This window comes from Pelecanus crispus, chromosome Z (genome assembly GCF_030463565.1).
Source record: "Pelecanus crispus isolate bPelCri1 chromosome Z, bPelCri1.pri, whole genome shotgun sequence".
Taxonomy (NCBI): domain Eukaryota; kingdom Metazoa; phylum Chordata; class Aves; order Pelecaniformes; family Pelecanidae; genus Pelecanus; species Pelecanus crispus.
In genome coordinates, this window is record NC_134676.1 from 51,589,729 (window position 1) to 51,609,249 (window position 19,521).

Sequence of the window (19,521 nt, forward strand, 5' to 3'; positions counted from 1 at the left end):
CACTGCTATTAACATCAGTCTTGGGTCTTAATATGAAAAATTTCTTTCCAGTCTGTCATCCCATGTATGTTTTCTGATGAGCTAATGGAAATTTCTTACAGACAACATTATTTCTCATGTCTTCCATGGTAGTTCAGAGGAGCCTGTGTGAAGGACTGCAGCTTAGCTAATGTACAAATGTGTAATAAAAAATAATCTGCCCCCTCAAAGCATCAACGATCCATAAAACAGACAAACATAACAACTAGAGGAGGATGGCACATGGTAAGAAGAGATGGGGGTAAGAAGAGATGGGTGTGGCCTTTTCCAAGAAAAGATAAGGGATTAAAAAGCAAAAGTAGCAACAAAGCTGTCACCACAGGCAATTTGGACTTCTTCGTTTTCCTGCTTCCAGCATGTGACTGGCTCTCCAAAACAGGGAAATTTAGGGAAGCATTTTTCTACTTCAGAAAATTGAAATACCTTATAGATATTGGAGTAACCAGAATGTAAACTAATTTAAAAAAAAATGCATGTAGCTCCTAGTGAGATTGCCCTGAATAAATGGTATAAGGTTACACATAAATTTAAAGATTACACATGGTTTTATGATACCAGGTCACCAACTAGCATGGGACAGCACAACAGTATTTTAATATATCCAATAAAGGAATGTTATTTGGAAGGGAACTCCAAAGGTCATCCAGTCCAAGGTCCACCTCAAAAATGGGATTAAGCCCAACCCTAGACCAGCTGAACCATCATTCTGTCCTTTTCTTTGGATAATGGCTGTATGCTGTCTGAACATCTGTGCACCACTTACAGCCTAACCCATGACAGCATCTGCCTGGGAGGAAAGAGGTGAGGTACAGGCATACTGCCTTCTGAATGTGTGAAACACCTGATACCTAAAGAGTTATAAAGAACTGCAGATCTGGGATCACACCCCTGTGGCTGCAGAGCACATACTGTGTACATGATGTACCTTCAGCACACAATGAAACATACTAGTTCTAGATCCATTAGAAGGAAGCGTAACTCAGTAATGTGCCTAGTGGCATGCTGATCCAGCTCTGAATGCTCTAAATACACTTTTGTGTTTTGAATGAAAGTATCTACAGGTCTGTGTGTGCTGCCTCTTTTAAATGAAGGCACATGGAGAGAGGCATCCAACCTTTGGTCTTAGCTATATCACCAAAGAAGAAACAAGAGTGTGACCTCTTTGTCATTTCACATGTTTACCATGGGGGAACTATTGCTTTCTGAACCGTCTTTATCACCACTTCACCACCTTCTTTGAGTTCTGGAAGGAAGCCTCAAGTTGCACTCTTCCTCACTGCAAAACTAAATCCTAACTGTGTTGGTCATCGATCAGTTCCTTTGCTCTATGGTCATATTAGGCCACTGCCTATTTTTTAATGCCTATCTTTCACTAGTTTACCTTGTGATCAATATGGCTGCATCAACTGAAGACATGTCTTCTCCCCAGCTTGTTGACATTTCTAAGTGTATATCATTCTTCTTGCCAAATTCTTCATGTTGCCACTTACAAAAGCTTTCCAGCATTTTTTCCCCGTGATGTCCAATATACATATCTGCCTGGAAATAAAAATCAATTCATTTCACTGAAATTATAATTTTGTAAATAGAATTAAGACCATTTTTTGACTGAGTTAAGCAAAAATATTCTCCTTTTTGTGGCATAATATATTCACAGCAGAATGACTTGAACTTCAGGAGCAGAGACCATCTTTTTCTCATGTTAAAGATATGGTGAAGACAGCACTGAGACGCGTTCAGTGGATCTGTTCACCTGAGCTCCTGTCTCATTCATTTGCTGATTTTTCACTATCCATAGTGAAGAAAAGATTAATGATGTGAATACCCAGAATTTGAATGTGAAATGAGACTTTTCCACCTGCTGAGAGGACACTGAAGAAAGAAATACTTTCTTATTCATTGGAAAAATATATCTTAAAATTAGAAACATGGATAAGGGAATCCCTTTTTCTCCTGAACTAACCAAAGTTTTTGTAGAAACAACAAGAAATCAAGTTGACATTGTCCTGAAATATGATATACAAACCACAGGTTAATAGAAAATATCAATCAAGATATGGGCTGACTTGTCTTTCTTGTCCACTGGGTTTAAAGATGATTTTTGTATTGTGCTATATGAATGGACAAAAAGCAAAGCACAAGCAGATTTCTTAAGAACTAGCTGATTTCCACAAAAGAACTTTGTTTGATTGATTTCCAACTGCAAGCACAGAAAATTCTCAGTACGTACAGCACATAAAGTAAGAGATCCTTAATCTTTACTGAGGCTGCGCAGCAGTGTAAGAAACTAAATAATGCACAAAAGCTAACTGAGACAATATGTCAGCCGTTAAAGTCGGCAAATATTGCAAGCCTTCATGGAGCAACAAGTTAAGTAGCATTACCCTCTACAGGCTAAGAGAAAGATAATATATACTTACTGGAGTCTCATGAAGGAGGACAAGCTTAGTCACACGAAGATTTACTTGTAGTCCAAGGCTCTTGTGCTGGAAAAGGTTAAAAACCTAAGATAAAAAACAATAAATAAAAATACATGCTTGAATTGTACACAACACATTGTAGACTAAAAATATCAAAACCTCAAAGAACCTCAAGAATTTCTCATATTCTACTGTGACTGCTTTAATTGTCCAAAATTTGAACAGAACATTAAGCTAATATATTGTGTTGGTCTTCTGAAGAGAAAACAGAACTTAGACAGTATTCTTTCTGGGAACACAAAAAGACCTTTTCCCCTCAATGGCCATGACCACTTTATAAACTGTAGCCTGCTTATCTAAATATTTACACATGCATATAATACTATTCACATGAAAATTTCTATTCAGTTAAAACCAGGATCGCGGCCTGAGTAGTGTGAGCCAGGACATGGCAATAACTCTTCTTATCATTCAGAATAGCTCCAAGTTTTTATTTATTCTTCAGCTTATGCTCCTTCTTTGGAACAGTCTTTCCCTGTACATTACAGATGCTAGTTTTCACTGCTTTATGCACCAAACAAGCGTGCCGCAGCTCCAGATAGAGCTGGGAGGGGATGTAATTGTCCAAGTGCATTACCCTTTGGTTTTTTTCAGCCACTAATTATCACACAATCCTTCTCAATGACAATGTCACCTCTTCATAACAAGCATAGATCATGAGAAATCACCCAATGCCCCAGCCTTCCCGACATCATGAGCTTCTAACCAAAAAATCACCTTGTTCAGCTCTCACTTTCTGGCTTCATTGCTGAAGATATAAGACAGTACAGACAAGCCTGCAGCACCATGGTTTTATGCTGCAAAATATATGGACTAAGTCTTCACAGCCTGCTGATGGTCATGTACTGACTGTCCCTTACAGGTGCCCAGTCAGAAGAATTAAAAGGAGCAATGAAATCAGCCTGCAGTGCATGCATTGTTGGCAAAACACCAAAATTAATTTTAAATTTCCTACCATGTTTAAGATGGTTAGAATAAATCTTCTGGCAGCATCTGTTCCATGATACGAAACCATAGCTGGATCCGCCACCACAACAGTTTCTATATTGTACTCCTGAGGTAACTTGTAAGAGTATCGTTTTCCTCTTCCACTTTCTGATACTTTTTGATTCTTGGATTTCCTTTTATCTGTAACATAAAACACTGCTTGACAAACTCATCCTTCAAACTACCCCTACAGTACTTTTAGGATTTGCTACCTGTGATTATGTTACAACTGATTATGTGGAATGTAATAGCTATGAACTCTAACACATACTTATTTAGCACTGCCAATGCTAAGGCTCAGACTGAACGCCTGTACTACATATAAATGTTAATTCACCCCAAGAAAATAGGAACCTTATTCAGCTGCTCAAATAAAGTCAGTCAGATTCTTTGCATCCTTTTGCCTAATATATTTATAAAAGACTATGCTCCTCCTAGTTTGGTTTGTGAGAGAAAACTAAATTCATGTTAGGTTTGACAGAAAAAGTCTCACCAAGATTGCAGAATTGTTATCTGCCCACCTTCATAAATCACAGATAAATCATATTGATGTAACTGTATCTTAGCATAAAAGACAACAAATATAGATTTGCCACAAATTCAATATTAAGAAAATACATGGAACAATTCACTGATTTGCAAAGATGAAAAAAATATTTCAGACAAATGACAGAGAACAATATGTACGATATAGGTTTGTTGGAAACAAAAAAGTGAAGTTTTACTAACATGACTTCAAAGTCAGTGGTGCTGTCATTATGAGCAGCTAAAGTAAAACAACAAAAACAAACCCTGGAAACAGGCTTCTAAACCTACAGAAAGCTCCAAACCCAAAACATGTTACATTTATGGTAAGCTAGAGGTTACTGCTCTTATTAATTTTAAGATTCCCCTCCAAAAACATAACAAAATCCCCATTATGGCTACAGTACATACGGAAAAAGAAAAACTAACTACACAGACACAGTTCAAGCCAGAAGGTGGTCGGATATGCATACAGCAGTTAGCAATGATATTTAAAATAATTTAATTTAAGACAAAATATAAAATGAAACTCCCTGTTGTAATAGCCAAATTCTGTTAGATCCCCTTGAGAGGACATAAAACTTCTGGGACTGATCTCATTGAAGTCACTGAAATCAAGTGAAATTTTTTCCAGCTTCCGCAATGGAATATTGGGCTCTCTGTTTACAACAAAAGTGATGCTGGAGATGACAATTATAAACACATGTTCTGGAAACAATCAAATATTCAGAAATTTTGAGGAAATGTTTTGCAATTAATCAGTCTCATCTCTAATAGGAAAGTTCCTGAAGTTGGTTTTATAACACATGACTACTCTCCAAAAAATAAGTCACTCTTCAGGGAAGTGCTAAAAATATGCCTTAAAAGTCACTGAACTCACAAATTAACTTTAAAATACAAGATACCAGTGGAATAAGGATACATGATTTAATATATGTGTAGTATAGATTTAATGTAAATATAATGTAGATGTATACTTTTCACTTAAAAAGTATAAAGCATCCATGCTTAAAAAAGGTCATCTATCTTTTTTTCTGTAGTCATTTGTTAAAGATTATATACGTGAGTGATTTAGTCCATCCTGCTACATTTTAGAAGGACTTAACTGACCACTAAAACTGATAAGCATACAAATTTGCATACACAAAAAAAAGTATATATTCTCCAGAAATAAATATTTGGTGTTTGATTGCCTAGAAGTAGAAACAACTTCTGAATTCATAAGCTATCTAAAACTAACTTTAACCTCTCTCATTTTGATCCTTCAGACACTTGCTTAGCCTTATATGTACAGCTAACCTCTAGCTTTACTTGTGTTTACTAACTGTGGATACACAGTCTAGTTTATAAAACATTATGTGTGTTTTCATCGCTCTTTTGAGAATAATTTTTAATGAAACTTCAGTGTCAGGATTTGTGCCAAAAAAGCCACACCCTATAAGCTATACAACTATGACTTACCATACAAGCATCTAATGCTGCAAGAGTAGGCTATAGATCTAAGTTTAAATAGTAAACTCATTTGGGTTAAAAAAGATCTCTCATGAGCCATCTGGTCAATCCGCCTTCCTCCTAGGAGCAGTGATTGATTCCAGTGCAGTTTCCAGCAACACAGTTTATTCATTGTTCACTTCTTTGTAAAAAACAGCAGCTAGTGGCTGAAAACTTCAAATTTAATATTAGCATGGCTGTTCAGAGAAGTCTGCTAACACACCTCTCTAAAAGTTTTAGCTAGCAGTGCATTTTTATTCAGAATTGACAGTAAGCAGCCCACAATAAAATACAGCATTGTGCTAAACACTAAGGTCACTACAGTCCCATGAACTGTTGAAACCTCTGTCTTTCAGGATTGTAGTGGATGAGAAGACTGCACAGCTCTGTAGACAAGCTGGCTGCGAGGGGCAGTGCCCATCATTTGCCTCAGATATCTGCTGGGTTAACAAATCAAAGGAAAATCTCTTCTTGGCCAGCCAACCTTTTCTAAATTGCTGGCAGAATTCCCCATCACATGAGATCTCATTATCTGAAAATTCTACCTCTTCCCTAAGACCTTTAAATAAATGGAATTAGTAATTTTGGTACCAGCGGTATTCAAACAACTGCCACAATTACTGCCAGATAGCAGGCAAAACAGGCTTTAGGCAAAAAAAACTTGTTTCTTTACATATTCAGAAATAAGTAAAAATTCCAAAGAGTTGCTCATTACTGAAGATACAATATGTAAGAGGTAACAATTCCTGTAAAAAAATATACCTACATCAATAATGCATATGCTAGCAAGATAAAAGTCAGATTAACTGAAAAAAATGCTTCTTGGGATTAAAGATGCATAAATTTATCTTAAAAATTAATTACACTGGCAAAATAAAAAAAAAATATATGCTACAGGAGGGCAATAAGACTTCTATGTTTTGTGCAACTATAGAAAATATGAAGATTCCATATCAACTTATTAAACTCAGTTGACTGAAAGGAAAGCTAGAAATACTCCAGTATTCCAGCAAGAAGGCTAGAAATACTACAGCAAGTACATTTGACATTCAATAGGCAATTAAGAGAAAATAGCAAGAAGTGTTAACAAAACAATAAAAATCCCCCCCCCCCCCCCCCCCCCAAAACTAGAGCTGAAAATCCAGTTACTATAACCACAGATTGCAGAAAGTATCTGAACCAACATTAAGTACAGGCTATGACTACAGGAATCCTGGACACTTACAAGTCCTCAGGCACAAGAGCATTCCCTGAGAACATCCACATGAGGCCCAGACTACAGAGCAATCACCACCACTCTCCCAGCTTTCTTCTTCCATGGAAAAAAAAAATAGGTACCCTAGCCATATGGAAATTGCAGTATTCTGGCTAGGCAGGGAATATTCAGAAGCTTAGGAGGCCATGAGCTTGGACAGGGATTTAAACGTCTTAATGCAGACTGACAACTTGTTTCTAACCCATGGAATGGAAACCAATACCTCAAGCAGCACCAGTTTCCATCTAGTGTAATCTCACAGATCTATACCTATGACCAAGATTGTTTATGCATTTTATTTCATGATTATCACATGGAAATAGGCTGTAGAGCAAGAACAAACACAGCTCTCCCAGCTGACTGCCCAGTCTACGCCCCACAAAGTCAAAATTCTGCTTTTGATCCAGTGAAACTAGCAGGCTTTTCCCTACAAAATGGCATCACTCTAAGAGGAGAAGTACAATCTGATCATAACTCAGAACAGTATATTATCACTGGAACTGAGAAGTAAAAGAGGAAGCTTCCAGTCTCCCAAATACAGAAGGGATTCAAAATTCAGATCTACTATATCCTTGATAAGACCTCACACTCACTAGTCTATGTAAAAAGGAATGACCACTTGAGAAGATAACTATTTTTCTTTTCCCCAAAGTGCCCCATGTCTTTACCATGAGTTAGGTTCACTGTACAAAAAACTTCAGCCTGGAACAAGTGCTTCAGATTAGGTAGAAGGAAAAGAGCTTAGCTTTCCAATGTGGCCCTTTGCTCTAATAGCAACTGCTTCTCTCACATTTTCTCTGTAACACACTTACGAACTGGTTGCTTTGAAAGGTTTCATGGGCCATGTGCTAAAGAAAGGGGTGGAGTGTGAGGTCTGCATATGAGCAACTGGTTCACACATGTAAATAAATCACACACACATTCAACAAAAGCATATACACGCACACTCTTACAAATCCAGAAAGCATCTGCTTCTGATGGTATGATTCTCCCCCTCCCCTAATTGAGAAGAAAAATCCACTCCATTCAGAAAAACAAGTTCTTTGTTCTCTCCAAACAAGTCTGGCTGTGTAGCATCTTTCAGTCCAGCCCACAACAGTAATGGACATCAAACAATACCATCTTTGATTGTCTCCTGTAGTTCTGCATGAAAAGCCATTATTTCCAATAGTGATCCTTCAACACCTCCAGCACATTCATTCCTTCTAATAATTACAATTCATCACTGGCAATACACATTTGCTTGATATGTAGCCAGTCTTTGAGATCAATTTGGCTCAAACCAGCAGCATAAATACCTGTCCCAGAGCACCAATTCTGACACACAAGTACTGTAGAAGCAAGAGATCCTGTTGTAAGACAGGTCCACGTGGCTGAAAAATTGCCATATTGCTCAGATAATAGTTTCTCTGTTTCACACAGCTACAACTCTACCAAAGGCAGCTGTGCATAACCTGAGAGTATCAGACAGCCCCATATATTAATCTGTTTTATATTTGTTTCATTGATCTACTTAGTTCAGGATTTGACTTAAAATTCTCAACTATGGCTGTAAAGGCTTATTTTTGTTGCTTCAACCCCCCTTTAAGGCTGTGCTCGTACCATGAATGTTCTGGTGATATTAGCTAACTGCATGTCACACCAGCAAATTGCTCCTAGCATAGACAGAGCTTTTATCCATGTAACTTACTGCAGTCCCACTTAGTAAAATAACCTGCAGCAGCAGAGTGAGGGACTGGTCTTGTTAGTACAACAGCATCAGTGAGAAATTGCAAATATTTATACCCCCCCTGGCAATAACGTTATGCCAGCAGATGCTAATCAGTTATGCACAGCTTTAGTTATTTTGAAATTTCAGGCTGGTAGTAGAGATAATGAAACTTATTTCAAGCAAATATTTGAATGTCTGTTGACAGACTATTTGCACCAAGTCAGAGCCTTGGGCATAAGATTATTAGAACAGAATAAGCTGACTTTCCCATTTTAGAGCATAAAAGAAGGTGAAAGGATGACTGGTAATGAACATGACAGAAAAATGTCCTTACAGAAGAGTTTGCATCTTTACTTATTTTCATACACACCATGTTTTGCTATTTATCAGATGCCCCTCTCCCCTTTTCCCAGTGCATAATGCATACGTTTCATTTTCTCTCTTTTTCTCACTCCCAAACACATGCAGGCATGCCTGCTCTAACTCACTTATCACTAATAAGGAAGAATAACCAGCTTTACTTTATGTGAACAACTTCTGCTAATACAGAAAATTTCACTTTTAGATAAGCAGTGGCAATGTAATACAATGCCTAGAAGAGAAACATAGACCCCGCTGGAGGAAGTTACATGTAATTTACTTAGTCCCTCTTAATAACTACAGAGCCTTGCTTTGCTAATTCATCCTTGATTTCAATGTGTGGATGGATGCTTAATTATAAAAACAATACTTCCAAAATGGAAAAAAAACCTGTCACATTTATTCTGTAACCCTACAAAATGGACAGAGCAGTATAATGTTCAGTAAGAACCACACAGCCACAGACAAGTTTAGGCTAGAAGGGATCTCCGGAGGTCAGCTAGGCCAACCTCCTGCTCCAGTCAGGGCAAGCGTCAAAAGAAGATCAGCTCTCTTACAGCCACTTCCAGCTATGTTTTGTAAATGTCTGAGGATGCAGACTCCACAGCCTCTCTGGGCAACCTCTTCCAGTGAGCATTCTTGCTGAGATTTTTTTTCCTTATGCCCAGTTGAAATTTCCTTGAATGCAAGTTACAACTGTTGTCTTTCATCCTGTCATAGCATACCTCTAAGGAAAGTCTGGCTTCACCTTCTCTCTGCAGCCCCTCAGGCACCAGAAGACTGTAGCTGCATCCTTTCTTTACCTTTCTTTACCTGTTTGAAATAACCCAGTTCCTTCTGCCTCACCCCAATTATATAATCTGTCTCCCTAGCCATACCAGTGCACATCTGCTATTTTTTTCCACTTTGTCAGTATCTCAATTATACTATGTTAGGAGACATGAAAAAAATGCCTGTAAATGTGCACTCATTTTGGTTTACTTCCTGGGAAAAAAATAATTTCTCACAACAACATTAAAAACACTCTCAGCTCATGCTGAGGTCAAATGCTGGGATGTCCTCTATCCTTTGAAGAAGAGGAGCCAATGATGAAGCAGAAGAGGAGCTGATGACGAGGCAGGAACAACAGAATGTCATCTTTCACAAAAACCATTTTTCCCCTCTCTATTGAAAACTATTAAGTCATCACTGTGTACCAAATTTTTGTTGAATCCCTTCTACTTCAACAACTTCTTCTACCTGCCATTGAGGAAGATGCAGTAGGCTTGTTTCATGCAGTTCTTCTAAGTGTCAATCATAGAACAAGAACGCTGTTATCAAGATCATTTCAATTCAGTGTCAGACCCATTTGGAAGTTCAAGAGTTATTACTAAGAAAAAATGGGATGAAATGTGCTAATGTTTTAAAACAGAAAATTAAGTACAAACACTGCACGTAGTAAGTAATTAAGCAACTACAAAGACAGAGAAGGACAAGAAACAGGTTGTAATATTAAGCTGAAGTAAAAAAGTGACCTAAAGATTTCTACCTTCAAATATAATTCAACATTAAGAAGCAGTGTCTACTCCTCAGTGGACAGTTCCCTCTTCTGACAAGTGAAACGGCAGCCTGAGCACGCCACCTCAAAGTCCACCATAAGTTACTGCTACAAGAATAATCAGATATGCTTTCATTGGGGGTTGTTTGTAACTACTACCTACATATCTTAAAAATAGGTCTGCTACATTAGATCTTTTCAGTGAGATTTGTATATTACCTGTAACAACACCACAGTACTGATTCTGAGAAGCTGGCTTTTCAGTAATTTTCTCCTCTATGGACCTTTTTCGTCTGTACACCCTGTGTGCATGACCTGTCACAGCCAAAGTGCGATTGAGTGGCTCAATAAATATGAAGTCCTCATTAATCTGTATAAACCCCATCTGCAAAGGAAAACAAAAGGAACACATAAGATAAGAATTTAAGAAAGTATGAAATTGTGCACAGTCCTGCAGAAGAAAAAAATCCACAAAACTCCACTTAAGAAAACCCTTTGTTTTAGTAACCTTACCAGCAAGGTGACTACCTTTATATTTTACAAGCCTTTCCACTTAAGTGAACTAGAATAAATTTCATTTATTTCAACTAAATCTGTGTGGGTGGGTGGCTACATGCCAGTAACAGATGCACGGTAAAAGATCTGGAATGTTAAAAGTTTGCTTTGGGAGACCCATGGGGTCATTTAAATATGTACAGCATGTACAGAAAAGTCTATACACTAGTTTTATTACTCAGTGTATTGTCACATTTTTAGATAACAATATTTAATGAAATAACAGGAATAATCTAGGGCATAAGAATACATCCTGAACAGCTATGAAGCTGGAAAAGACATCTTGTGACACTCCTTTTACACTTTTTCAAATCTACAAAAAAAAAAAAGTACAAAAAACGCAGCCCTCCTTGGTTGCCAGCAGCTAAAACAGAAAAACATTCTAATACAGCTATTTAGTTGGTTAGCTTCCCCCCTGCCCCAACATATTTATACACACAAACATACATAAAAAGCTAACACACCAGATGCATATCTAATATTACAATAGTGTGGCCAAAGTTAAAAAGAATACCATAAAACGTATTTATATCAATACCATACAAATCTAACTTAGCTCAAATTGTTAAGCTGCCAACACACACAAGTTCCTATCAAGAGTAAAGCTGGAGACAGCAAGGTTTTGTGGGTTTTTTTCCTCCTAGAAAATGTCATCAGCAAGACTGACAGTTAACTTTCTCATTCTCTAAACTTAAAACCCTATTAAATAGTTTTGCTACAGAAAGAAAACAATGTGGTACATCTGGCTAAGAGAAGCAAAGAGCTCTTCTGTATGTTTCCATGTAGTATGAATGGAGAGAAATAGAAAAGAATTTTGTTTCTTCTGGAATTATGTAGATGCCATTATCACATTGGATATCCTGCCTGACATATGGATAAATCATCAAAAAGAAATTCTGATCCAAGCAAGAAAACAAAATAAAATTTTATAGGTGGTACAAAACACGACTTCCTTCAAACATAAGTGGGCATTACTTTAAAAAGAAAAAAAACACCACAACCTCTCTGCACAATCACATTAAATAAATGTGAATACATGTATTTAATTTTTCAATCAGCTACACAAGCTGCAGAATGCTGAACAGATGTTGAAAGGTCATCATTAACATTGTACAGAAACATAGAGTAGCTGGGTTTGTTTGCCTGTCCCGTTTCCTTTTTGCACGTACTTTTTAGGACAGTTTATCTGCATCATGAGCTTTAAATGTTACATATTTAGAAGATTAGCTACTTAACATATTGCTAGGTACTTTCTATACACCTTCTTGAATAACATTACCTTTACATAACAATTACCTTTTCTAATATAAACTGTAAATTATGTTAAATGAAATTTTATTTAAAAGCATAGTTCTAGTAAAATGCATAAACTATTTTTCATTCCATTTTTATGTCTAATGCTGAATTTCACTCAGGGATATATATTTTTTTTTTTAAAATCATTATTTAGCCTATGAGAGATGCTGATAAACTCTGGATATAGAACAGGAATAGTAGCCCATCAGGTGGTGCTGTAGGTTTCCCCTGTCCACCTACAAAACCCAAGGCCTTAGTCCACCTTGAACAAAGACTCAGTCATAGCAAATGTGCCATATTCCTTCTGCCTTCATTCTCTTTGCTGCAAAATGAAACCAGGGCTTTAAGATGCTGTTCTTCAGATTGCTAACTAGACATACTGAGAAGCTGTGCTAGGACCATTGACGTTTTATGTTTTCTCTCAGCTCCTTGCATAAACTGAAGGTTAATCCCTTGGTAGAGAACTACGAAAATTATTGCCAGTCTCCCAAGTCAGAAGTTAAAGAACTGAATGCTGATGTAAAGTTTATTGAATAAAATTAACCTCAGTTATATATATTAAAATACATAATTTTCAGACAAACCAGAATAACCAAATCATCTCTGTGATCACTTTGACTGCTTTTGAAAAAAAACATGACTATTTCTCCATCTCTTGGACAATTTCACAGGTAGAAAGGGAAGATGAAGCTGTATCCTTGCCAACCATGCCCTTATTTCTAAGTAATCATTAGAAGTGGAGTTAGGAAGATCTTCTACCATAAAACTAAACACAGAAAGCAGAAAAAAACCAAAGCCATGCATTAAAGCACCACAGTTTCAACATGTTTTCAGATATTGGATGCCAGGGCCAAATACAGGCTTCAGACAGTTCAAATGGCAAAACCTCCATATCATGAAAACGCACAGCAAAGCAAAGATCAAAAACATATTAAAAAAATAATATGCATCTGGGGTAGAACTGTCAGTGAGTTCTGAGGTCCATCTCCCACCCGTTTCATCTGAAAAGCTACCACTGCTCACAGCTGCAACTGAGAAGGCTACCAGGATGGTGGACTTATCTTATGCAAAGGTAACATAACATGCCATTCTTCCCCCTGCATTCATGTATCCTTGCATTTTCAAGTTTCTTACCTGAAATAAAACAAAACTTAAATGTAACACACATACATCTCAGTAGAGTTCAAGCCCAGGGCAACCTCATTTGGCAAAAAATTCCTCAGACCTCCTAAATAAGGATGAACTGGGTACTTGCTCTGCATTTTGCTTACTTTATGCAGTAGAGAGACCTTACGTACAGGGCAGACTTCATCAAACGAGCATGTAAAGCATTACATGGGACTAAGTATGGACACACTGAAATGGACTCACATCCACCACACGTATTTTAAAGTGGATAGTTGCCCTCATAAATGAAAGCTTTCTGCAACATACATTCAACTCATATCAAGACTTTTCACTTTCTTAAAAGAAACAAACACAAAAAAGCCATGTGGAAACACTAGCCCTGAATGAAAACTAACCTTTTGTCTTATCTAAAATAAAAATAGTTCACATCTGAAACATGCCAATATTTCAAAAACTAGGCAGATCAGACTTCTTCTGAAATACGAAAGCTTATATCCAATTGGAAATGTCATAGATGAGAGATGAAGAATTAAGAATATCTGAATATTCTGGGCAATTGCATCTGGTAAAAGACATTGTAACAGAAACTGCTATGCCATCTTATTTCTAACATCTATGTTAGAACACTCATGCTAAACTTTTCTGCCCAGCATTTCTTTCCTAAAAGGACAGCAATTTTTTTTTTCCTATTTAAAGCATATATAAGAACTTGACATTCTGTCATGTATCCTATGAAAACGTAAAGTAAGTCTACTGTTTCTAATGAAGTTATATTACCATGGGAAGTTATACAAACATAAAACTGAAGTAAATTTGTGAAGACCACCTATGCACGTAGTTACCAGATACTGGTTTAAGCCAGGAAATGTCAAGATTGGCAAGGATTTCTTTAAACTCTTGTACACTCTTCCTTGCATACCAATTCAGACTGGCAGCTTGTTATCATTCAAAGCTGAAACAATGCAGATTTTGAGCATAATATTGTTTCTTGCACAATTTATACAAACAAGGCAGCGAAGGAATGTAAGAAAAATGAGTATGTTTTCCTAAGAACAGGAATTAAGAAGTAAGAAAAGAAGAAAATATATTTCCCTTGCTATCATTATCACAAAAAAAAAGGGATGTCAGAAGAATATCCACAAGCTTGTACTACAGTCAGAGATTAAGTAATTTCCATTTTAATATCCCAGAGAAGAGATGGGGCACAGATAATACTGTGTCAAAAAACTTTAGATACCACAAGACAGTTATGAAATAGCATTTTGCCAATACGTTGTGTAGTTTTCGTTACAGAGATTCACTGAAATGCAATAATAAATGCAGATGACATAACAGAGACTTCAAAGAAACGGCAGAACATGAAGGCTTTTTTCCTTTTTTAAACAAAGTAGTTTGTCAGCTCCAAAGGATGAGTCTCAGTGGTCTACAATTTATCATTAGTGGCTTATGTAGTAGCAGTTTCTAATCCTGCAGCTTGACATATCAAGGCAAAATACTTCATTCACTAAACAATTCACCACTGTGGTTGTTGACTTTGGACAGATGCCCACCCAGCCGCTCCCCTACCTGCCTCCGCGACAGGACAGGGGCAGAAAATAAGATTAAAAAAAAACTCACGGGTTGAGATAAGGACAGGGAGATCATTCAGCTATTACCATCACGGGCAAATAAAACCTGACTTGCAGAAAATGAATTTAATTTATTGCCAGATAAAACAGATTTGGATAGTGAGAAACAAAGACAAACGAAAGCAACACCTTCCGCCTGCATCCCGAGTGGCACAGGGCAGGTGAGGAATGGGGGAGGGTATGGTCAGCACATCGCGGTTTCTCTCTGCTGCTCCCTCACGCTCACCCTCACACTTTACCCTTTCCCCCTCCCCACAGGCTGCAGTCCTTCAGGATAAGCCTGCTCCAGCGTGGGCTCTCCACGGCCTGCAGTGTCCTTCAGGGCACGCTCGCCTGCTCTGGCCTGGGGTGCTCCGCAGGGAGGACCCCACGGAGGACCTGCAGTGGGGACAACTGCTCCGGGGCCTGGAGCACGGCCTCCTCCTCCTCCTCCTCCTCTGCCCTTGGTGTCTGCAGGGACCTTTCACTTATTGACTGGAGGCTTGCCAATGTGACGCCCATCTACAAGAAGGGCCGGAAGGAGGACCCGGGGAACTACAGGCCTGTCAGCCTGACCTCGGTGCCGGGGAAGATTATGGAGAGGTTCATCTTGAGCGAACTCCACAGGCAAGTACAGGTCAACCAGGGGATCAGGCCCAGCCAGCATGGGTTCACAAAAGGCAGGTCCTGCTTGACCAACCTGATCTCCTTCTATGACCTGGTGACCCGCCTGGTAGATGATGGAAAGGCTGTGGATGTCATCTACCTCGACTTTAGCAAAGCTTTTGACACCGTCTCGCATAATATCCTCCTCGGGAAGCTGGCAGCTCACGGCTTAGACAGGCATACTCTTCGCTGGGTTAAGAACTGGTTGGGTGGCCGAGCCCAGAGAGTAGTGATAAATGGTGTTAAGTCCAGTTGGCGGCCGGTCACGAGCGGTGTTCCCCAGGGCTCTGTTTTAGGGCCAGTCTTGTTCAATATCTTTATCAATGATCTGGATGAGGGGATCGAGTGCACCCTCAGTAAGTTTGCAGACAACACCAAACTGGGTGGGAGTGTCGATCTGCTCGAGGGTAGGATGGCCCTGCAGAGGGACCTGGACAGGCTGGATCGATGGGCCGTGGCCAACTGTATGAGGTTCAACAAGGCCAAGTGCCGGGTCCTGCACTTCGGTCACAACAACCCCATGCAACGCTACAGGCTTGGGGAGGAGTGGCTGGAAAGCTGCCTGGCTGAAAAGGACCTGGGGGTGTTAGTAGATAGCCGGCTGAACATGAGCCAGCAGTGTGCCCAGGTGGCCAAGAAGGCCAACAGCATCCTGGCTTGTATCAGGAATGCTGTGGCCAGCAGGAGCAGGGAGGTGATTGTCCCCCTGTACTCGGCGCTGGTGAGGCCGCACCTGGAATACTGTGTCCAGTTTTGGTCCCCTCACTACAAGAAAGACATTGAGGTGCTGGAGCGTGTTCAGAGAAGGGCAACAAAGCTGGTGAAGGGTCTGGAGAACAAGTCTTATGAAGAGCGGCTGAGGGAACTGGGGTTGTTTAGCCTGGAAAAGAGGAGGCTGAGGGGAGACCTTATCGCTCTCTACAACTACCTGAAAGGAGGTTGTAGTGAGGTGGGTGTTGGTCTCTTCTCCCAAGTAGCTAGCGATAGGACAAGAGGAAATGGGCTTAAGCTGCGCCAGGGGAGGTTTAGACTGGAAATTAGGAAAAATTTCTTTACGGAAAGGGTGGTCAGGCATTGGAACAGGCTGCCCAGAGGGGTGGTGGAGTCACCATCCCTGGAGGCGTTTAAAAAACGGGTAGATGTGGCACTTCGGGATATGGTTTAGTCTGGTCTACCCTTGATTAGTCTAGAGTGGGCTTGGTAGTGTAGGTTAATGGTTGGACTGGATGATCTTAAAGGTCTTTTCCAACCTAGATGATTCTATGATTCTATGATTCTATGATTATTTTCCTCACTCCTCACACTGCTGGCTACGTTCTACCCTTTCCTCTTCCCAGGGGCACTGCCATCTTGGCCAAGGGGCTCAGCTGTGCCCCGCAGCAGGTCCACTGGAGCCCGCTTAGACGGCACAGGGCAGTCCCTGGTGTCATCCCACAGAGGCCATCCATACAAAGTTACATACCTGTCCCCCCCCTGCAGGTTAACACTACCAGCTGCACGCTTGCACGGACACAGGCATACCTAATAATGGTGCGTTCCCCTAAACGAGCAGTAGATTCAAAATTTCCTAATTCTCACCTGAAGTAAACTCCCGCTGTGTTACACCTTTCCTTTTTTCTCACTACTCTTTCGTCCCTTCATCCATTCAACAGGCATCTTAAACTAGATTTCAGTAATAAATGGACATAGAGTTGCCATATTGTGACCACAAGAAGAATTTTCCCTGCAGTCTACTCTCCGCTAAGCAGACGCACACAGTGTGCAAGGACAGGTTGTACGAAGCTGTACTTCTTCATGCTCCCACCACATTGACCAAGGCAAGCAGCAATACTGTCGTAGGAAAAATGCATCCCTATCAGATGTAGAAAATGTACATATGTATATACAGCTTAATAATATTACAACCATCAGCACCAAAATATTAATGTCATCTGCAGTATAAAAATGAAAGGTTTTCTTCAATGTACAGTGCAAAAGACAATTCTTCTTTACTAGTTCAATACTTTCTAGTTTTGAATTGCATTCTGGTAATCTTAGACTTTGCACTAACTGTAAAATACCCCAGACCTTCAGATTTATTCTTGACTAAAGAGGCAAAACCTTTAATTTGCGTATTGGTATCCCACTTGAAGAAGATTTTCCTCCATGATTTTAAAAGTCCAGATTAAATTTAGTATCATGATTCTAACAATGCTATCCGGACCTGACTTCAGCTGAAACACAACAAAAAAAAAAGTCTCTAGCTCTTACTAATGCATATAATAAGGCAAGCTCAAACAACTTTTCAAACTGCGTAAACAACAGGGTAAGAACTTTACATGTTCTTGTTATTCAAACACACTACAGCTTTCCATCTTTAAGTACCTTCACTGCTGAAGGCTGAAGAAACAATTCATCAGTGCCAGGAACTTGTGTCTTCAATTAACGGCATTTCCAGGCTTTGCACACACAGCATACACAACTGTACTTCTCATAGAGGTTTTCTCTACCTACCTCCTCACTCCACCCTGCTGCATAGTTAGAGAGAAGTCATGGCAGGGAGAGAGTCAGAATTATCTCTGTTGACTGGCTTTCAGCTGCTGACATAGCATTCAATCTAATCCTTCCTGGGATTTTTTTTTTTAATGGTAGGACTGCACCCTAAGGAAGTACACATACATCACAACGCCATACCTTATAGCCCTGATAGAGGAAAAACATTCAGACTGTTATGCAGAGACTCCTGAGTTAAAAGCATGCGTTCAGGTACTAGCCCCCAAATTTAAGATCTGTAGAAACAATTTTTTCCATAGCTTTTAAACTCTTCCAAACGCCTCTGCTTCCAGTCTGGTTTAAGATACACACTACCCTGAATCTTTAGGAAAACCATACTCTATAGGATGCTGCTCTCATGATGTTTAAGACGATGACTACTTTTATCAAAACAAGCTGATGCTGCACCTGCGAAAGGATTTTGTCATTTTTGTTAGATATGGATGAAGCAGAATAGTGAAGCATGCAAAATTGAGATGGGTTTGCATATTCTGACACATTTCAACAGGTGCTGTTATTCACATAAGCTTACTCAACTGAGCAAGACTCTCTCAAGCTGACAGTGGAGAGTGAAGTGTAAGCTGATTACAGAAAGGACACAAATCCAAAGCAGTCTGATTTGTTGAAAAGCAAATGAAATAAAGGGGGCCAATGGATAAAGAAACTATAGATATCAGGTCTGCCCAGAGGGTCTGTGGTTGTTACCCCTCAAACTTCCATTTGCCCATTAATTCACTGCCAGCCAAACCCTAAGACGTTTGGCATCTCCTCCAGATACCAAATTTTATGTTTCCTAGCCTGAAATAAAACATATCCGTTTTTAGGCCTAAGTCTCCCTCTGTGAACACATTATTAGAAATTACTGCTGTCTTTGGTACACGAGATGCTTAAAAGGCAATATTCTAATATTTGCTATGATTTTTAAACTGTCTTCACAGTGCAGGATGGTATCTAAACAAAGTACAGTCTACTTAAGAAATGACCACAAACAATCATTGACTAAGTCCACAATAAAAATATTTTAATAAGGTTGTGTGTGCAATAAATTATTTTGTAACACAACTTTGATATCTGTTGCAAGATGTTACCAATTATTTCACTATTAATTTATAATACAGTAAGTTACATGGCTAGCTTTTCACATTTGGGATGCATTTTTAATTTATGCAAAAGGCATCTGCAGAAATGTCTTAGTTCTGTTTAATGTATTCTTCATGATGGGCTTAGGTTTTATTGGAAGGTAGACAAAAATGCTTCAGTATAATTTGTACCATTAGGCTATGAAGTCTATAGCTTATAATTATCAGTAATCACACCTCCAAGATAAAAACCCAAAATTCAGAATTTTTGTA

The 19,521-nt window shown here is 39.0% G+C and overlaps 1 protein-coding gene across 1 annotated transcript in view; it reads right to left on the reverse strand.

Annotated features, from left to right (window-relative positions):
* ADAMTS19 (ADAM metallopeptidase with thrombospondin type 1 motif 19) overlaps positions 1–19,521 on the reverse strand; it is a 156,661-nt gene that overhangs the window by 116,937 nt on the left and 20,203 nt on the right. Inside the window, exons 3-6 of the mRNA XM_075726524.1 lie at positions 10,605–10,770; positions 3,475–3,647; positions 2,460–2,543; positions 1,421–1,578 (exon numbers count right to left, since the gene is read on the reverse strand). Of these exons, the coding sequence (XP_075582639.1) occupies positions 1,421–1,578; positions 2,460–2,543; positions 3,475–3,647; positions 10,605–10,770 (581 nt within the window). The remainder of the gene's footprint in view (positions 1–1,420; positions 1,579–2,459; positions 2,544–3,474; positions 3,648–10,604; positions 10,771–19,521) is intronic.